Raw genomic sequence first — 20,703 nt, forward strand, 5'->3', positions numbered from 1 at the left:
TGAGGTTGAGAAATTCAAGGATCTCATGCGTGCAAGACATCTAGACGGTTGGTCATGTTGATAATAGGACGAATAAGTTTACGGAGGAAGTTTCAATAAATTTCTCGTGAAGCTCACGAGGGCAAGGCCGCAATGAAAACTGAGTGTCAAGTACAAGTCACCGGCCTCTCTGCACCCAACTTCCAAGGCCCTTTTGCGAACTCCTTCTTCTGTGTTTTCTCACATTATCTGACAAAAGAACAAGCTCAAATGCCCAAACAAGCTATGTCAGTACATCTACCGTATGCCACAGCCAAAATTGGTAGGTATTCTGGGTCATCTCAATTGCAACTAGCCACCCCTACACAAGTCCAGTGATGTGAGTCGAGTTGCGACAAGGAATTTCGACCCGAACTACGACTGAACAAAGGATGTAACTAGCTTATCATACTCGACATCGTTGTCTTGTTTCAGGCGATAAATAAAGACGTAAAGTTCTTTGGGAACGAGGTATTTCACAATGCATTGTTACTTCGGTCATTCTTCAACAAAGAAAATCTACAATTGGTGACCTACGTAGGAACAATGCCCCTTCTTCACAAGTCATGGTTGCCTAGTCCTGGCAGAGAATGTAATATAGAGTGAGGCCAGCCCAAACACTTCCACTTGGAGAGCTACTGCGGCTTCTTGTTGCAGGTTCGGGGGGGTGGATCGGGGCTGAGGAGAAGAGAACTTGACCATGTTGCGTCTAGTATGTCCAGAAGAATGGCCGCATTCACGATGTCCAAAGTCGGGTCCGAGATAGTGCAGACTGTTGGGCCTCGAACAGCTTGGAACCGGAAGGTCTGCTAGCATTCATGATGATGAGCATTTTGCACCCGTGTATCAACAGTGGTAGTGAATATACAATTTTCCTGGTCACAAGTATTGTGCTGTGGCGTGATGAAGCCCAAAGATGTAACGAGACATGGTTTTTTGAAGTTTATATGCATGTCGCTTACTGATTTTTTGGTGAATTGGAAAGGCAGTGGACTAAAAGGGTTTTTTCTTTTTTTTTTTCTCCCTTTTCTTTTCGTCCTGGTTGAAATCTCAATCACGGAGCCGGACGATGTTATGAAGCAACAAGGATATGTGGTAAAAGTCAACGATCGCTAAGTAGGTATCTCCTAAGAGCTGCTTCGGGACTATTCTGAGTCCTAGGAGGTTTGAGGGAAGTGATCAAAGTAACTGGGTAAATGTGTCGTAGGCATGCCAGCAATTCACACCTCCACCTGATGAACTCGTATGTACTTGTAATATAATGGTAGGAAGTCATTCAGGAGGCGATGGTACGCAGCCAGCGTATATAAAGCTTCTAACGTGCAAACTTGCAAGACAAGGAAGGCTCTTTGGGTCAAGTATACCGACATCCAAGACCACACATTTGACTCATGAACCTCGACCAAAATACTCTATTGAGGATAGACCTATAGAAAATCCGAGAATCAGATAAAACAACAGAGGCCGAGATTTTGAAAAGTCGGTGGTATCATTTGCCCGCCGTCATCTACCATACGACGTAAATGTAATACAGAGTACAAAAGGTAACTGAAGAGTCTTCAGCAGGTGGATGTCGACCGTCATTATAAGACGATGTGCCAGCCCGTCAGTATTTGACGGTTCGACCTCTTTGCATATGATGCCGGTTTCGCCCAGTGCTGTGAGGAAGGGACGAACTTGTTGACCTGCTAGCATTGACCAGCCCGCTAACAAACTAACTTCAATTGTGCCATGCTGTTTGCAAACCAGTTATCATCTCATCTGAGACTAGATGCAACTAACAGAATGGTTATTGTGCCACTTCCCCATAACGACGGTGAGGCAGGCACGACAGGTGCGACAGGCCTACCGCTGAGCAGAATGAACTAAAAACTGAGCACAGCTGTGGTTTCCATTGCAGGCGTCCAGCGTCCTCATCATGATATCATCAACATCGCAAAACGTATTTCGTCTCGACTGATGTCAACTCTGATCAGTTCAGGCAAATTGAATCCATATCAAAATGCAAATTAGTTCTACAATGGGGTGATTTTGCCTGCCCGAATAACCCACCGTCGGTCCACCACCAAACGCGCGCCAGGCGAGTCGCGACATAAAACGAACAAATTTATATCTCGCCGGCAATCACTTTTCTGACCCAAGTTGAAACATTACCGCCGACAACAAACTGTAGGGACGACGCCATTATCATGGCTACCGACCTTGAAACTGACGATCGATATGATGATTCTTCCTCCGAATTTGAGCCATGGTATGTCATTGAGCTCGAGTCGCGCTGCGGGGTCTGCACCGAAAGCATCACACAGGAGACCCCCGTCATTGTTTGTACAACCCCCTTCTCCTGCGCAACCGATGAGGTGGCCTTCCCTGACTCAAGTTTATTTAGTAATCGGGTGCCAGAATAGAATGGTCTATCTTGGGCGCACTGCTACAGTCGCTTTTCCCAAGACCTTTGTGGATCTTGTGGATGCATACCTCGATAAGAAAACACAAGTAAATCTGTGTTACCTGTGCTCTATATCGACAGAATGCCCCGAACACGGCACAGATCCCGACAGACTCCATGTGGCCACTGCGGTACATAAGGACTGCTTCGTGATTGCGAAGCAGTCATGCCCTCTCGCTCCCCGCCTGACGTGCGAACGGATCTGGGAACTTGCTGTGGCGAGAAATCCATGGCCGCATGGGTTTCGACCCCCAAAATCCCTCTCCCTTGAAAGCCCATATTTCATGAGCCCACAAGCTGTCAATCAGGTTGCTTCAATCGTCAGTATTCCCCAGCTGAAAAACTTTCCCTCCGAATTGGTCGAACGAATCCGGTTATATTCACCAGGAAATACTCCGTTTTGGAGGGCTGTCGCCGCTCTGACAGTTGCATCTTCGCTGCCCAACATTCCTATCTTTGCTGAGCAACGCGTGAAGATACGTCACATACTGCACTGGAAAAGAGGCGAACAAATAGCGACAGTAGGACCCAGAGGTCAAGACGATGTTCTCCGTCTCACTTTCGACGTAGATGGGATCCGAGAGATCGAACGGTTTTGCCAGCAACCGCAGATTTGCCTACGTTCTCTTGGGTACGAAGCGCGACGAACTTGCCTTGGATAAGAGGTACGGCGAATGTTCGCGCAGACTTGCATACTGCAGAAATGGCCTTTTGCGACTGGCCTTCGATGCCGACGATATCTATCATGACAATGAGCATGGTGTACGGATACCCTTCTTACCACGCATTTGGAACACGCCCACGCCCCCGGACCTGACCAATTGTATTTACTTGTACCACGGGGATATCTTCAAGGACTTTGCGACCGGGTATTATATCAGTTTAGACTCCATATCTGGCCTTACATTTGTCTATCGCGGCAAAGAGCTCGTTGCAATCCACCCTCATCGCGGCGATGACGTTGAGATGAACTGCCCTAAGGTCTTATCTTCTGGCTCTTCAAAGATACAGGAAGCCTGCTTCTTCCTGCCTGTCAGCAAGGAGGATGCCATCCTCCGAATAGGTGTAGGGATCTATAAGAATGCGTTTGTGGTAGTGGTACGTTTCTAGACTCCAGGTTATCTTACTTACTGCCTTATCTTCCTCAGTTTCACCCGCCTCATGCTTCCGAATGAGTCTCTAAGAGACACCTATTTTTTCCTCCACGCTCCCCATTTTTACCGTGGTTTTTCTCAAATTTCTAACATATCAATCGTACCACAGGTCAAGAAACGTCTGTCCGGCGATTCTGTCATCGGCCTGCCTTGCCACGATCCGCCTAGAGATGACCCCACATCGGAGGGTCCTGACGAGGATGAATTTTACAAAGATGAGTTATGGTGGGGCCAACGCGATCCGATAGCTCTGGTCTACGGAATTCCGGGTAAGAGGAACTTTTTGAGTATGTTGGGAGGCTATCGGGGTACTCCTCCAGCGAAACCGAAATGGGAAGGTTGGGAAGGGATAATTCCTCATATATGGCACAGTAATCTCTTCCGCTTGGACGATGATGAGGATCTCCGCTTCTACACTCGTGCTCCCCTCCGCGGGGTCGTCGCCGCCCAGATGTTTTACTATCCCTCTCGTCGAAATCGGCCGACAGGACGTGTCTGCTCAGGGATTATTTTTCATTATGACAACGGCGGCTCGCGGGTAGTTGGAGAGATTCGACTCGAGAACCGCGCCAAGCTTGCGGGCGAGACGATCATCAACCCCAAACTCATTTGTCTGGAGCGCGATATACTCCCAGGGTTTCACACGCCGAACATCCACTTCGTGACAGAGTCCGAGATCGAGAGTGGAGCGCATCCTAACGATTCGAGCTGGAACTTCGACGAATGTCCCCGGTGTCCAGGAAGGGCCTTTACATACCACCCCATGAGAGGCACAATCAACTGGTGGTTTACTGCACGTCAACGGAACAGCATTGGAATTTATGAATGTATAGAAGACTGATGTTGTTGGAATTCATGTACACAATTCTCTTCGTAATGATGATATTCGCAACTTGGAACGGGCGGCAAAAGCAAATGCAGACTACCAGATATATCAGTACGCTTAGAGCACGTTTGTTTTTAGTCTACCTTTCAGTTGAGGCAAATTGCCATAGGGATTCCCCCCTTCAACTGGACATGCAATGCACTCATCCACTATAACTTCCCTGGAAGCCCGCTGTAACCAAAAGTCCACACATCTGATTTCACCCTTACGTCGCTTGATCTTGTGCAACCACAGCAATTTGCGAGAAAATCATGTTTATCCGATGGTGCGGTTGGTACTACAGACTAAAGTCATAACTATCACGAAAAGAATTTGCACGACAACACCCGTTGAGAGCTTCAAACTGCGTAGTGTCCAACGAGGGTTTTGGCGTTTGATCAAGTTGTCCGCCCCTCCGGCCTTTCTGTGGGGCAAATCCGAGAGCAGCACAATGTCCGTCTGTCTAATGGCATGCAATCACAAGGTAGCCGACCAGAGGCAATCATGGATACACTCCCCCTTCATCAAGACTAGCAAAATGTTCAAGAGCGGTAACATCCTTAACATTGTCAGTATGTGGCTCGACCTTTCACGAAGCAATGATGACTGTTGCTTGGGGTAATTCGCTCTATCGGACTTCGATCGATAGGGGTATCCTTGAAATGGTTGATGTCACCCTTGACTTTGATTTGAGAAGGCACAGGAAGATGCTCAGTATATAGGCCCCAGCTTGAATCATGTCCCCATATCCGCACAGGAAGGAACCTCACTGCTTAGATAAGTTCCAATACCACAAGACCTTCTACTGGAATCTTGATGCTTTCAAATTTACCCAAGGGAATTTGACCAAATATTTTCAAGCATCGCCCCAACCCAACTACAACAATAGACTTCAGCCCTGATGCCTGAAAAAATAACTTTCCCTCGCAATCTTGTACCAAATCGACAACTTCTCCTTCTTCTTCTTCTCCCCAGCCGCTGCTGCTGCTGCTGCTGCCGTAGCCCCACCCTCCAGCTTCTCAAATGACCCTGAGGCCATCAGCACAAACGCCGCCCCCAGCGTCCCCAGCGTAAACGCCGTAAGAATCCACGCTCCCACCTTATCCCCCTTCGTCAACTCCCTCAGCTCCGTCGGATCAACCACTCCCTTCCCCGTCCCCGCATGCGGATTCCCTTTACTCGTTCCCCCGGTCTCCCCCGTCAGCGGCGCCCCTTTGTTACCCGTTTTCCCCTCACCACCGGCGTTTTCGTTAAAAGCCAACAACGATGACAAAGCCGCCAAAACGCTCATCTCTTGCCCTGCTCCCGTCAACCCATCGTACCCGTCCGTCGTCCAGCGGAAGCCGCACGCTCGGCCGTCGTGGAGGGGACCACGGCACGAGTTGACGGCCGCGGCGGTAGAGTTGCGCAAAGCTCGCATGATGGGGTCGCGCGTGAATGGCGCGAGTTGCGTGGTGGTTGCCATCCACCGGTGCGTGTAGCCCTTGAAGGAGAGCATGTCGGTCTTGCAGAGGATGACGGTGGGCGTCTCGCAAGAGAGCTCGATCATGGGGCCGGCGTGGAAGAAGAAGGCTATGGTCCGGTCGAGGAGGGCTTGGACGCGGTTCTTCCAGAGGACTTGTTCTGGACCTTTTGTCTGTTTTTTTTCCGGTTAGTCGGTCTGGTTTTGGCTCCGCGATATACAACCGGCCACGGGGTCGACGGCGGGAAATTCGGCAACTTACAAAGCTATACATGAAGGCCGCCCCTTGTAGGAATATTGCCGCGTTATATGAGAACTGCGCCTTGAACACATCCGTACAATTCACCCCCGTATGCGCTCCATCGTACACATTCCCGTCTTCGGTCATCAATCCGACTGCCATCATCCAATCCCACGTCTTTCTTGCATGGTGCGCGTACGTTTCGTTTCCCGTGTACCTCGCCAGTCTGGCGCCGAGGTTGAAGAAGATACCTGAAACAGTACAGCTCATGCATTAGTTAGAAGTGGGCGACTTTAGGAAAGCTTGGCTTGCTTACCGTTGCTAATCGAGTTCTTATAATCATACCCGATATTCGCCATCGGTATCTGCCATCGCAACCCACCACCACACACATCATCATGTCTTCCAGGATCCGCCTGGGTGTGAAACACCGCCTGAGCGAGCTGCAACCACTGAGGCTTATCAGCCGGTGGGTCAGGAAAGCCGATCTCGGCTGCGAGCATAGCGGATAGGCCCCAGAAACCCTGGTCGTCGTTGCCCATAGATATGGTATAGTTCTCGGGCATGTACGCGTTGAGCGGCGGGCCCGTATGGAAGAGCATGGAGGAGGTGATCAGCTCGTTGTAAGACGAGTCGCCCGTGTAGTGCCAGTAGTCCATCAGGGTGCCCCAGAGCGCACCAGATTCCCACCAGTAGTAGTCGCCGGCGGGGGGAGGGCCGGGGAGGATGCCGGGCGTTTGGCCGGGTTCGGAGCCATGGTAGTAGGTGAGGAGGTCCGAGGCGACAAGAGAGGCGGCGCGTTTGATGGAGTCTGGAGACAGTAACACGCACAGGATGGTGTTAGTGTGTCTGGGATGTGGAAGGATACATATATTTTGGACGAAGGGGAGATTGATGACTTGGGAGTAGTGTACCTGGAGAGTTCAAGTCAACTTGGAGAGCTGCCAGGGCCTGGCGGGCTACCCAAAAAGCTGTGATAGCTATATTACGCATTGTCCTTACCTCTAGTCTGGAGACATGGGTTAACTGTATCGACGTTGAATCCAATCTTCAAGTTGCGAGTTTCTTCAGGACACGAGCAACCAGGCGGGAAGAGATAAAACAGAGAAGCGGCCAGGGAGGAGAGTGCTGAAGCTCCCCATTCCAACGCGTGATCCAAGTACCAACTCACGGACACGCGGGGAATACAGAACGCCCGGCATGTTGCTCGAGTCCTGTATGCTTGCAAGTAGGAATGCAACTTTGGAGGGGCTGTTCATACCCGTGTGATTCTGTGAAGCACCAGCTGTCATCGGACGACAGGAGCCGATCTTGTTCGTCCCAGATTGGGTGACGCCAAATGTCCTAGCGCCACAACGTTCTCGAGCGCCTGTTTCTGTAAGGGGAGAAACGTGCACACCTGTGCATATTGGAGATGTGGTCATGGCGATATCCTAGTGGTGTCTCAAAACTCGGTGTACCCGATATCTCGAGCTGGTGGAACTCGACGTCTTTGATGCCTTTAATATGACTCTATTCTCCATGTTAGACATAATCATTGTCGTAGTGGTGAAAAGAGGAAGAAAGGCGATAACTTGCTTGCCGTCAATGAGATTGGTCTTGGGATGGTGCACGGAGATATCGGACGAACCGGTGCACCGGCCGATCTACCGTTCGTGTTCCTGGAATCTCTGTCGTCATGATGGCCGTATCGTATTGGAACCCTCCACAGTCATAGAGACCATCTCGCATGTTTTAGAAAATGTGCTTCTAGCCTTCAGTCCTAAGCATTGAACTAATGACTGCCTCGTACCCAGTCTGAATTTCTAGACTCGATATTGTTGATACCACCAATCGTGGGACACTCGACAGTCGGCATCATCTCACGTTGCACGCCGTACAACCAACCGGTGGTACGATGTTTTCGGAAATTTGTCATCTCAGGCGCCTCCATAGCCGTCCGTCCATGATTCAGTGATATCCCTTGCGTCAGCTCCCCTCATAAGACATTCTGATCCCGGAGGTTTGTTATATTTGGGTTGATTCTCCATTTGAGAAACAAACTTTTCGGAGACCAAACAATATCGACATGAAATGCTTCCACACATTTTGCAAGTCTGGGGCTGTTAGTCACCGTGAGAGCAACAAAAGGGTATCTTCTCTATATTCAAATTTTGGGTGACTGACGCGTTCACAATGAGCCTGTTTCAATAACCAGTTTTAACCAACCAATGCAACGCTTGAACATGATCCAGCAAGTTGACAACTTAACCCCAAGTACCACCGCCACCACCACCACGTCCGCCTCTCCTCTGCGCACTAAGACGCCAATCGTCCGCGCCGGCGTACTTGTTGTACAGCGGTTCGATCCGTTCAGCCTTCTTCCGCTTCGATAGCTTGTCGGTCGGCGCCATCTTGAAGAAGGTCGGTGCGGCCTCGACCAGCCACTTCGGCTCGATGCTGGTTGTGTAATGCATGTACTCACGGGTGGTCAAGACCAAGGTGTGATAAACGACCCACTCAGCTTGCTTGCCGAAGAGCGCCGAGCTGGGATGGAGATACACAGGCGTGCCTTCGATCAGCGTCTTGTAACCCTCTTGAGGGTCCTTGCGAGCCGCGTTGCGGAAGAAACCGGCGCAAAGGGCTTGCCGGACCTTGTTGGTATCACGGCCACAGCTGATGACGGGATGCCTGTGGCGATCCATGATCTTGACAATCTGGTCACGCACATCTTTGGCGCGTCGCATAGAACGTGCCTGGATGAAGTTCTCGAAACACCAAGGGTTCGCATACCCGTTGTTTTTCCACGAGTTGTAGACGTTGAGGAGGGTCAAATGATCTCCATGAGGATCGTGGAATTTGGCCTTCTTCTGGTCCGCCTGAGCTTGCTTCTCCTTGGGGCGATAAAAGACATTGGGGAGGTTGAGCATGGCGACAATAGTCACCATCTCGTCTGAACAGCCCTTTTCCACAGAGGCAATAAGAACTTTAGCAAGGGCTGGCTCCATTGGGAAATCAGCCATCTTTCTTCCAAGGCGTGTCAAAAGACCTTCGTCGTCCAGCGCAGCGAGGGCGTAGAGCTCTTCCAGGGCTGTAAGCATAGTATTGACGGGAGGTGGGTCCATAAAGTCGAACCGGAGAAGGTCATTGATGCCCATAGCCTTCAGCATAAGGATAGTGTTGGACAGATTCTGGCGCTGAATTTCGGGGATTGTGGTAGGCAACATTTCAGACTGGTATGCGGCTTCTGTATACAAGCGGAAGCACTTTCCTGGTCCTGTTCTACCAGCTCGACCGGCTCTCTGGTTGGCTTGAGCCTGGGAAATAGGAGTGACAACCAACGAGTCCATGCCGAGTTTGGGGTCGTATGCGTTCTGCTTGACGAACCCTGGATCAACAACGTAGTAAATATGGTCGATCGTGATGGATGTCTCGGCAATGTTGGTCGCGATAACAACCTTTCGACTCCCTGGCGGTGCTGGGTCGAAAATCCTACTCTGCATCTCACTAGGAAGGGCAGAGTAAACGGGCAAGATGAGAAGCTCAGGAACGTTAGGACCCAAGGCTTTCATCCGTTCGTATAGAATTTCGCAAGCCGTGTCAATTTCTTCCTGTCCTGTCAAGAACAAAAGGATGTCGCCCATTGGCTCGCTGAGATGGATTTGCATGACGGTGGTGAGAGCGGCATCCAAGTAGTCTGACTCTGGTTCACGGGAGTAAAGAATCTCGACAGGGAATGTGCGACCAGGGATGGTAAAGATGGGGCATTGGTTGAAGTACTCGCTGAACTTGTCGGCATCCAAGGTAGCACTGGTGACGATAACCTTGAGGTCCTCCCTTCTCTTCATTGTCTTTTTCAACAGGGCAAAGAGCACATCGGTGGCGATGGTACGTTCGTGGGCCTCATCAAGCATAATGACCGAATATCTCTTAAGATCGGGGTCGATCAGGATCTCTCTCTGAAGCATACCGTCGGTCATATACTTGATCTTGGTTGCTGGGCTGGTGACGTCCTCGAATCTGATGGTATAACCGACTTCTTGGCCAAGCTGGCAGCCGACTTCTTCAGAAACACGTTTCGCAACGGACACGGCGGCGACACGGCGAGGCTGCGTACATCCAATCATCCCATTGTTAGTAAAGCCGGCTTCCGCCAGGTATTGAGTGAGTTGTGTCGTCTTTCCGGATCCCGTCTCGCCGACAACAATCAGGACCTGGTTTTCCCTCACAGCAGTGATCAGTTGTTCTCTGAAGGCAAAGACGGGGAGAGATTCTCGTTGCTCCTTGATGCTCATGTTGGTGCGCCTGCCTAGCGACACTTCTTTGGGTGCAACGGCCCTCTTCCACTCAGGAACAGCATCGGGAGCCGCTGGTGCCGCTTGAGCGTTTTTGCGCAAATCACTAGCAAACTTTCTGGTCTCCGGGTTGGCCATAGGATCTTGCCATTGGGAGGACAAGTCAACCTTTTTCTCCTCTGCCTTTTTAGCTTCAGTCTCCTGCTGCCGCAGTTCCTTCCGTTCTTTGGCAAGATTGGTGCCTGCCATGGCGGCGCGGTTAAGGGACCCGTCGGGAGCCTTAACAACGCGGATGGGTGACAGCTCGAGAGACTGTTTGGTCTGTCCAGCCAGAAACGGAGGTTCCTCGTCTCGAACCTCAATATCGACATCCTCCTCAAGCTCCATCTGTCCCTCGCCTTTGAGTGTTGCCTGGTAGTCCTCTTCAAGTTCTGGGTAATCGGATGCCTTAGCAATGCCTGCCGCAATCATTTGACGAATCTCCCATCTTTCAGGAGACGTCATCCTCTTTTTGTGTTGCCTGGCATTTGCTGTCGCTTGGAATGCTCCCTTGTCACCAAAGCCATTGGTGACAACATTCTTTGTATCGTATCCTCCTCTCCCGCCCAATGCCTCCATATTGGCGCCCGAACCTATCCGCAATTGCGGTGCGAGGTCCATGCCCGTCTCTTGGTCTACGTCCTTCATCGACAAACCTACTCTACCTCCCTCGAGCTTAATGACTTTGACTTTGACTTCCTGACCCTTGGATAAGAGATCCGAAGGGTGGTTGACACGCTGACCGAAAGCGGATACATGCACCAAGCCGTCAATCTTGCCCTTAACGCCATGCAGGTTGACAAAGGCACCAAAGTCCTTGATTCCCGTGACGTGGCCTTCGTAAACCTTGTATAGAATGGGAGTTTCGTCCACCTCGCGCGGTGGTGGCCGTCGGAAATCACCATCGTATTCATCATCATATCGGCCCTTCCGTCGGCCCCTTGGTGGCGAAATTGACCTCGACCTTGACCTCGACCTTGACCGGTATCGCTCCTTGCGCTTCCTCTTCCCGTAGTCGTCTGCATAGTCGTCTCGTTCGGGGGTACGGCTTCGTTTCCTAGGTCGTTCTTTCTCCGCTCTCTTAGGCTCGAGGCTCTCAAGCAATGCCAGGGTGTCGTCGATGACATCCACCTCCTTGTCCGGGATGGACAGACCCTTGAACACCTTTGTCTTTTCCTCGGCAGATTGACCATGCTTCTCGTTTTCATCGGCGCGGGTCTGTCCATGATTTTGGCCCTTGAACTTTGGGTGCAAGGTCAGGACAAGTCTGTCGATACTCTCGACCAAGCTGGGCGGGAAGTCGGCGCCGATGGTGGCCAACTTCTGCTTGAACTCGTCGAATGACCCGCATTCTACTCGTTGGGCGATGATGAACTCGGCGAGGGTCTTTTCGCTGACCCCCAAGTGGTTCTGCAACTCGGACGTGACCTTGGACACGAGCGACAGAAGCTCGAGGCTCTCCAAGTCGTCCATCGCGGTGGCCGTCTGGTGGCTTCAGTGATTTGTGGCTATCGTCCGTGGATAAAATCGGAAGTTGTATGAACGTCTGTCAAGCAAGGGCGAGCGTTATGACAGGGAATTCGACAGCTCCCGTCAACAGTGGAGGGGAGATCTGTTGTGATGGCTTAAGTTTTCGCAAAAGGACCAGAAATCCGGCACCTCGAGACGATGTTGGGAGATACAGTGACAACGAATTGCCTGTAGCGGACGCGAAAAGCCGAAAAGTGCAGTGATGCGCGCGGCCTGTCCATTGCCAGAGGCCAGCAACAGCGAGGCTCCACGACCCGCCAAGAAATGGAAACTGCCGGAGAGTTCCCGTGACTCATCGTTTTATTCCCATCTATCACCGCTACTTAAAATGGTATGGTTCTGGAAGCGCACGAGCCAGTCATCGATGCCAGTCATTGAAGGGAACCTTGATGGCCACATAACCCTAACCCCTACCCCTTCTCTACCGGTCAGAATTGAGGAAGGTCTTCCCTTTGCCCCTGTCGTTCAGGTGGTCGAATTGGGCGGGTTCCTGGTAGCTTACGCAAGCTCCCCTGGCGCAGGGCCTGGCCACTTCGGCGCGTGACCCGCCCAGTGACGAAGCCCCATCGGTTGCATCATTGAGGATCCGCAGCCTCTCCATCAGTCCATCTTTCCTCCATTCGTCTTACATCGTTTTGGATGCTGCTTGAACATTACCATAAACATCAACACCTTCGTTTCCTACCTATTTATCGTCAAAAATAGTCACACTTTTCCAGTCCTTTTTATCTGTATCCTTGCGTCGTCTTCGTTGCACAGTACGACAAGCACAACAATGTGTTCCACTGACATCTTCCTCGGCTTCTTAGCCATCCTCTTCCCACCGCTGCCTGGTAAGCTCAACATCATATTTCAAACAAAGTCGCCTTACAAGGCTATCTGCGATCACCCACTAACCCCTTCCCCACAGTCTGGGTCAAAACCGGCATCTGCTCCGCCGACTCTTTCATCAACCTCCTTCTCTGCGTCCTCGGCTTCCTCCCCGGCCTTCTACACGCCTGGTACATCATTGCGAAGAACCCTACCCCACCATTTGACTACGACGGCGCCGTTTACGACGCCAATGACATCGGCCGCGTCGAAAGCGGGCAACGAATCTATGTCTTTGTCCACGACCAGCCCGGCAACAATCAAACCGGCGGTGGCCGCCACTACCACCACCAACAAGCCGCCCACAAGAATCAGCAGCCGCAGCGACAAGGGCCCATGAATTACGGCACCACCGCTGGCCACGCGCCTCAAGATTCTGGTATTGCACATGCTGGTCCTAGCGCAGGAGGAGACGGCGACAACAGCCATGCTGCGCCCCCGCCGAGTTACGCGCAAGTAGTAGCAGGTGATCATAAAATTCAGACTCAGGATTAGGGTCCTTCAACATCTACGACGCCGATACCCACTGTTGATGCCTCTACTTCTGCATCTGTCAAGACAGAGGGTGCTACTCGTTCTTTCAAAAATTGGAAGAGCGCGGCTTGCGATTGCCAGTGCGCTTGCGAATGTCCTGAGCAGCAGTGTTGCAGTCCCCAACAAGCGCAGTCGTCACATTTGGCTTTGGTGACGCAGTGGTTTCCTTTTTACGGATCTCCGTGGCATCCGTAAGGATTGTTGATTAGTATGTGAAGAGTTCTAGGAGATACAATGGGTTTCAGCAATGACCGATGGGTCAAGCGGGGGTACATTGAGGCAGGGACGGAGTAGTCACTTTCATGCGCGTTGGGTTACTTCTTTGCTTTAATGGCTTATTACGATGGGATAGTTCTGCGTCTGGTGTTGGGTTATTGTAAGGATATATGAGGACATGGGACTTGGAGGCAACAGTGAAATTTAACTTTCCATTATTTTCAGCGACCTGTGCTAGTTCTTGTGGTCCACCATGAACAAGGAAATTTATTCCTGTCGGTAGTTGCTAGCCTCTTATGTCTAACGGCCGAGATTCTACGCAACAATGGCGATAAGACCACACTCCAAGCTCTCCGGCGAGCTCGATTTGCCTTCATCTAATGCTGCCCATAGTAATTTGGCTGTGTCTTTGCAACTCACAGCCTGCGAGGGTAGAACAACCTATTTATGCTGTGCGTCCATGTAACCATATGTTTTCGTTCAGAACCCAGCATTTCGAATGTCATTCTCAGTTACAATGACCGTTGCATGACCCCAGATTCCCGCTAAAGAACTAAAGTGCCCACTCGATTTCATCATCTCCGAATGCAGGACCAACCGGGGCGTTGTCAACCGGGGCACTACCGACCGGGGCACCATCGACCGGGAAAGTATTAACAGGGGAAGCATCAACCTCCGGGGCATCATCCTCTAGGTCAGCGTTCAAGAAGTCGCCCATGCCATCACCGCCCTCAAACGATCCGGTAGGGTTGTGGATACTCGGGCCCGGCCTGGGATTCACCACCGGCTCTTTGAATCCCCACATAAGCTCCTGGGGTAGGAACTCGTAAAAGGTTGGATAGCCGTCCACCGAATTCTTGATGAATCCGACGCCGTAGTTCAACAGACAAATGTCCATCTTGAACTTGAAGCCAACCTTTATCAGGGCCAAGATCTCCTCCTCCATTACCAGATTATAGGTAACATCCTCTACCGTGTTGTGCATTGTGTTCTCCCAACCGTCGCGAACAACGGTGGGTTTCACCTGAAAGAAGCCACAGGGTTTGATCGCGTTGGCATCACCAAGGTGCTTGTTGATGCTCTTGAACTTGGCGTGGCACTCGTCGTTGGGCAAAACGATGCTCACCACCTCGTACACTCGCTGAGTGATGGTCTTGGTGACGGTCGGGAACCCGGCCAGCTCTTCGAATCTGATGCCGTTTTCGTGTCCGCACTTGGAGCTCATGAGAATGGACATCACAATGCCGATATTCTGGCGGGCGGCTTTCTCGTCCATCAATTCGCGTGCCCAGGCCATCTCATCGTCGTCCTCGCAGGTCACGAGACATGCGGCGGAACTGAAATTACCAGGGAGGAGGAGGAGGGTCTGGACGAGCAAAGGCATTTCCTCACGAGCCTTTTGACAGACCTTTTGAGCATTCTTGATGTCCTCGGCGTACTCAGGGCAAACGTCGTGAAGATCAACGTACTTGAGGAAGTTGGATACAAGATCTACGCCGGCAGCATAGTCTGCTGCACCGGGGGTAGTCAGACGCATCAGGGTCTCGGAACTACGAACGTTAGCTTCATGACAGTCAAGGAAGAGACAAGTTGAACTAACAAGAATCCAGCGGCCACGCCGGTAAAATCGACATCCCAGTGCTCCGGCTGGTTGGGATTATAGTAGCGAGAAGCATGCATACCAGGCTTGCGCTGCACGTAGTCGTTGGCCGCGATATCACGGATGTCGTCCTTGTCCAAGCCGTCCAAGTCACGGCTGGTAAGCGACGCGGTACCCTGAAACTGGCGAGTAGTAGTATCAATGCCGCCCAAGAACAGATATCTGCTGAATAAGTTCTCCTTCGCGCTATCGAAGCGACGGCGGGCACGGTAGCGTTGAATACATTCCTCGATGCGGTCAACGAACGGTCGACTGGGGGGGTAGATGGACTTCCTCTCTTCTTCGTACTCGGCCGGCGTGATAGGGGGGTCGCAAAAGTACTCTGACAGTAAGAACGATGTCAATATACCGAGTGAGCGGGAATGGTGCGGTGGACTTGCGATCGTCATGGAAAAACACGTTAAACTTACCTTCAAAGCCAGTGGGGCGCTTCTTCTGACCCTTGCTCTTATTGGACTTTTTCTTCTTCTTGGGTACTGCAGTTTCGGCCAAGGGCATGTTCTCCTTGCCATCAACAGGGCTAGTGTCGCCATCTGACGGCTTGGCCTCCTCCTCACCATGGGTGGCGGCGTTATCGTTGTCAGAGGACGGCCTGGTTGCGGTCACTTCCGCCGGAACGTCCCCCGAAGAGGCGGAGTCCTGGACGTGAGTAGACATGCTCAAGGCTGTAAGCGAATCAGTTGGGCGAGAGGTGATTACGGCCTAGTGGTCTTTGTGGTGGCTGTGAGAATATTACACCTCTGCGTCCCTGTTGGTCTTTCGGTGAGTGACAGGTGAGTAGAATGTGATGATGGAGGGGTTTTCAGGCTAGGTCGACCCAGACACTCGCCGACCGTTTGCTCTCAAATGATCTTGCGGCGTCCAAAACTTGCACAGAACGTACGCATGTGATCCAGATTCGCTAAAGCTTGGTGCTTTGCGGCTAAGACTGTCTGCTGGGTTGTTGTCGCTACCTTATGGTCGGTGTGAGAAAGGCAGAATTAATGTAGAGGAAGACTGCAGGGTAGAATAGAAGGAGAAATGATTTTGTACTGGCAAAAGTACGGACCGGCAGAGAAAAGGAAGTAGAAGGAAGCCAATATAGGTAGTTAGTTTAGCCACAGTTAATGGGATGAATTCGAGATCTGAAACTCATCCGATATCGACCGCTTCACTGCTCTTTTGCGCAGCAAACTGGAGCAGCGTCATGTTTCCATCGCATCCGTGGTCCAGGAGATGAAGTTACCGATCTTACTTATCCTGAACAACTTTGCCAAACGGTTTTTCCTAGAGAAAATTGTAAACTGCATGGAAGTTATCGACAAATATATGTGAGACGAAGTTTGAACCTTCCGGCTGTATCAAGGTTTGGCGTAGTGTTGAGTCGGCAGGAACGAAGGACACTTCTCTTTGCTCGCCTTCCGCGCTGCTAAAGAGCTGCAGACTGCAAACGCTGCAATCTACCTCCCGGTCTAAGCTCTCATCTGGAATGCCATGGAGGTTGCGCCTTAGATCTTTCTCGTGTTCCATTTCAAAATCGCGACGAAGAGACAAAGAGCAGACGGGGCGACAGATCCCCCAACACATTGGCTACGCCTGAGCGACCAAGTGGAAATCTACACTCGCATGTGGTGGCAGTACCGGTATGTACCTCCTCGCAGATACCCTTTACCCGCCGCCAAGCCTCCCGTGGATGCCTCCCTTGACTCCGCACTATCGGCGCCTCCTAAGGTCCGGGTATTGCTGCTTTGCTTGAGGTTGGGGCTGGACACTTGCGTCTGCAACAAGCGCCGATAGAACAAACATTTCGATAGAAATGAATTATGGGCGCTGCCTCTTTGGGATATTTGACAGAGCAGAATGAGAAGCGGATGTCCACTGAGGTGAACAATGACGCGGTTGGGAATTGAGGGTGTCGTTCCAGCTCTGGGAGCGAGTACCTACTGTGTAGCCCAAAGTTCTCAGCTTCAACTGAGTTTGTATCAGGACCCCAAATCTCGATCTGCTCTGTGCCAGGTGTTGGATATACGATATTGTGATCCAACAATTAGATTTCCCTAGCTAAGCGCTGGCTGTGAATGTGCAATAAAGCAGTCAATGAGCCGTCGACGTGTGTGCGAGACATTTTCAGTTGGCAGTTGGTGAGAGGTCTGCCAACCCACAGTTGTCCATGTGAGAGGCTCATTGTCGTACTTCCACATCAGTAAGCCGGCTTTGACCTGATCATTTTGCCCTTCGACTACGACCGTCTGAGACATCTCGCACAGGTTTCCCGTGTCACACTAACCATCTTGCTCATCCACCGACTACCGGTTGGGCTGTACCAAACAAAACCCGCGTATAGATGGCTGACAATTGTTCATTGATGATCATATGAATGAGAGTCATCAAAGAGCCCTTTTGATTCGCGCTCTTCGCGATATGCGGCGCCCGACTTCGGTTCGGATACGGCGGGCAAAGGAATCAGACTAAGACTCGCATTTGAGAGCAGCGTGTCTGAATGGACGAGATGACAAGGCAGAATGCATGGCGAGGTCGCAAAAAAACGTGGCTGTGTGTTCGAACTTGAGGGAGGCTCTTCCGCCACCCTCTTAATATCGTGAAATGTTGAGAATGTGGAAGCGGAATGGTAGAAGTCCATCCAGATGCCTTCGATTTCTACGGGCTTGTAACGCCATGAAGGCGCAGCTCACCCTCTCGCGGATAATCCCCCGGTCTGTCCTGCCGCCGTCGAGGCTGGAAAGGGTCCAATAGTGGGTCTTTGGTCTCCTGGAAGGGCCGGTGGGGAGGGCTACGAACACATCTGATTGGCAACAGCCCCTCGCCCCATCTGCTCAGCAACGAACCTAGCGCGCTCGCTGCATTTTCCAGCGCTCGTGCCCTCCCGCAAATCCCGTCTGGTGCCCTGTTGCAGTGTCCGTGCCTGGCTGTCGCGAACCGCTGTGAGGGACGGGGACCCGACTCACAAAGGAACCTGGCTTGCCTGGAATGGAACACTGGCGCGGGGAGTGCGCGTCGCCCCCCTGGTGATGAAGCTCCCTCTGGGGCTCCTTCCCCCTTTGACATTGATATCCACGCACTGCAGCTACACATTGGCAGCTGAACACTTGTATCAGCAGGTACCTAGAGGTAACCTCGTCGACGACCGTGGGACGGCATGTGGTGATGCGTGACGGGTACCACTCCGCCTCCAACACATCGTCTTCCAAATTTGTTTGTCCCGTCCCCCCCCTCCCCTTTTCCACCTTTCCTGCTTTCCGGAATACAAAAGCCCCAGGCCCCGAGCCCTTGACCTTGGCCCTTCCTTCACCGAATGTCAAACTGCTATGCAACTTTACAATCGAGCGCCCGCTGCCTAAAACGTGTATCACTTCGAAGAATACTCGACAATCTGGCAACCCTTAGCCCATGAAACTGCGAGCGCTAGTCACGATCCGCCCAAAAGTCGCATTCGTGCCCCTCCGTTGCCAGCTAGTAACGACGCTTCTTACCTGAACTGCCACCAAAGAGTTCGTTCACCAGGTCCATCCAAACCGCGAGGACACGTCACGCAATATCTCCGTACAACGTTTCTATACAAACCGCAAACATGATGGGCTCAACACCGATACCCAAGCACCATGAGCTCAAGCCCTACAATCTTGCGGTTGCCGGCCAGTATGTTACTTTTCTGCCTTTGGACTCACCCGCCTCCGCTTTTTGGGCTCTAACCTTTCGGGCAGTGACGGTACAATGTGCGATTCTCAAGGCGAACTCTTCATCAAGCCCTGCACCGATCAGGAGCTTCAGTTTTACAAGACGGCCAATGAGAGCCACCAGGCGTTCGCCGACTTGATGCCCGTTTTTATGGGCGAGCTAGAACTGAACGACTCGACAAGCGTTAGGGACTTGGATGAACAGCTCCCCGCTGTTTCCGAAATACTTTCCAAGGAAACAAAAGAAGAGATCATCAAGTTTAGCAAGGAACAGGCTGCTGAGGCTGCCGCCCAGTCCCCCGCGCCGAGCACTGACAGACAGTGGACGGAAAAGGCCAAGTCCAGAAAGATCGAGACTAATAAGTCGGTGGTACTGGAGAATTCAGCATACGGTTACACGCGTCCTAACATTATGGACGCTAAACTCGGCAAGCGGCTGTGGGCAGATGATGCGCCCAAGGCGAAGCAAGAGCGATTTGATATAATCACCAAGGAAACCACCAATGGCTCGCATGGGTTTCGCATCGCCGGCATGCGCGTTTACAAGGGATCCACCAACCCCAATGAGCTGGACGAGCAGGGTTATAAGGTCTACGACAAGCATTACGGCCGGTTAGAGGTCAACGCGGACAATGTTGTGGAGGCAATGCGCAAGTTCATTTTCAATCCTCAGGCCGGGATAGATGAGGAAATCGGCAAGATCATTGCGGGTCTTTTCCTCAATGACCTAAGGCGCATCGAGGAGGTGTTGGCCTCGGAGGAGAGCAGAATGTACTCGGCGAGCTTGCTGTTCACATTCGAAGGAGACGGCAACGCGTTGAGAGCTGCCCTTGACCGGACCAGAGCTGACATGTCGGGTGAGCAATACAAGAAGGATGATGGACCGTACACGCCAGGTCTATCTGCATCTCGCGTTGATAGTGGCATCGAGATGGATGACGAGGGGCAGATGGTGTTTCCAATCAACGCAGCCATCGGCCAAAACATGATACTGGCGAACCTGGCTCAGGCGCCTGCTTCCCAAGACATCCAACTCACTGCGGATTCCGACGCAGACAGCATGTCGGGTTCCTCGAACGGCGATATTCCTCGCATCTACTCCCTCAAACTCATTGACTTTGCACATGCCGAGTGGACACCCGGGCAAGGCCCAGACGAGAACGCTCTGTTTGGCGTTCGGAGTTTGATCAAGATCTTTGAACAGCTGGCAGATGATTGAAGGGCGGGTTTCCGAAAGCAATCGTGGAGTTAGGGCGGCATTTCAAGGCGTTTGGGATTGCAATTGGGGCTACCTTGCGAGACTACGGTTAGAGCATGTCACGGGCAGGTTAGAGGAAGGGAAAGAGACGAAGAGGGAAGAGGGCATATACGAATATATATGCATAGGTAGGTAGAGGAGAGGTTTTTGACGTCCGTTACGAACATCATTGAAAGAAGGGGAACCAGCCACACGGGCTATTAGGGGGACGGCAATTCTTTTCACGCAATATACCCCTTATTTTTATTGTACGCTATTATCCGATGATCTTGTCGCATCTCTAACATGACTGTAGTATCTGGATGTTGTGGTCTGTGACAATAATTCACATCTTGTGCTCGAACCACGTGCCAAATTTTACTGTTTCAACTTTGTTCTTTGAAATTTGCAATCAAGGTAGACATGCTTCAGAAAATTGACAAACTCCGTCAGCAGCAGCTGCCGTTTAGAGGAAACTCTAAA

General features: G+C 51.5%; 6 protein-coding genes across 6 annotated transcripts; 3 read left to right on the top strand and 3 right to left on the bottom strand.

Moving 5' to 3' along the window:
* Positions 1 to 2,241: 2,241 nt before the first annotated feature.
* NEUTE1DRAFT_99411 (uncharacterized protein) lies at positions 2,242 to 4,459 on the top strand (the record flags this gene model as incomplete). Its single annotated transcript, XM_009851188.1, has 4 exons — positions 2,242 to 2,269; positions 2,546 to 3,095; positions 3,130 to 3,562; positions 3,728 to 4,459. 4 exons carry the CDS (start codon positions 2,242 to 2,244, stop codon positions 4,457 to 4,459), a joined length of 1,743 nt encoding a protein of 580 aa, XP_009849490.1.
* Positions 4,460 to 5,375: 916 nt separating this feature from the next.
* Positions 5,376 to 7,610, bottom strand: NEUTE1DRAFT_121084 (uncharacterized protein; the record flags this gene model as incomplete). Its single annotated transcript, XM_009851189.1, has 4 exons — positions 5,376 to 6,119; positions 6,208 to 6,437; positions 6,503 to 6,997; positions 7,586 to 7,610. The coding sequence occupies 4 exons, from the start codon at positions 7,608 to 7,610 to the stop codon at positions 5,376 to 5,378; spliced, it is 1,494 nt and encodes a 497-aa protein (XP_009849491.1).
* Positions 7,611 to 8,381: 771 nt separating this feature from the next.
* Positions 8,382 to 11,972, bottom strand: NEUTE1DRAFT_128675 (uncharacterized protein; the record flags this gene model as incomplete). The annotated part of the gene is made up of 2 exons (XM_009851190.1): positions 8,382 to 9,398; positions 10,395 to 11,972. The coding sequence occupies 2 exons, from the start codon at positions 11,970 to 11,972 to the stop codon at positions 8,433 to 8,435; spliced, it is 2,544 nt and encodes an 847-aa protein (XP_009849492.1).
* A 702-nt stretch (positions 11,973 to 12,674) lies between these two features.
* NEUTE1DRAFT_116449 (uncharacterized protein) lies at positions 12,675 to 14,082 on the top strand (the record flags this gene model as incomplete). The annotated part of the gene is made up of 2 exons (XM_009851191.1): positions 12,675 to 12,862; positions 12,940 to 14,082. 2 exons carry the CDS (start codon positions 12,805 to 12,807, stop codon positions 13,392 to 13,394), a joined length of 513 nt encoding a protein of 170 aa, XP_009849493.1.
* A 120-nt stretch (positions 14,083 to 14,202) lies between these two features.
* Positions 14,203 to 15,966, bottom strand: NEUTE1DRAFT_121086 (uncharacterized protein; the record flags this gene model as incomplete). Its single annotated transcript, XM_009851192.1, has 3 exons — positions 14,203 to 15,199; positions 15,250 to 15,631; positions 15,720 to 15,966. 3 exons carry the CDS (start codon positions 15,964 to 15,966, stop codon positions 14,203 to 14,205), a joined length of 1,626 nt encoding a protein of 541 aa, XP_009849494.1.
* A 2,928-nt stretch (positions 15,967 to 18,894) lies between these two features.
* On the top strand, positions 18,895 to 20,541 carry NEUTE1DRAFT_60460 (uncharacterized protein; the record flags this gene model as incomplete). The annotated part of the gene is made up of 2 exons (XM_009851193.1): positions 18,895 to 18,945; positions 19,011 to 20,541. One exon carries the CDS (start codon positions 19,021 to 19,023, stop codon positions 20,200 to 20,202), a length of 1,182 nt encoding a protein of 393 aa, XP_009849495.1.
* Positions 20,542 to 20,703: the final 162 nt, after the last annotated feature.

Source organism: Neurospora tetrasperma, assembly GCF_000213175.1.
Source record: "Neurospora tetrasperma FGSC 2508 unplaced genomic scaffold NEUTE1scaffold_2, whole genome shotgun sequence".
In the NCBI taxonomy this organism is placed as follows: Eukaryota; Fungi; Ascomycota; class Sordariomycetes; order Sordariales; family Sordariaceae; genus Neurospora; species Neurospora tetrasperma.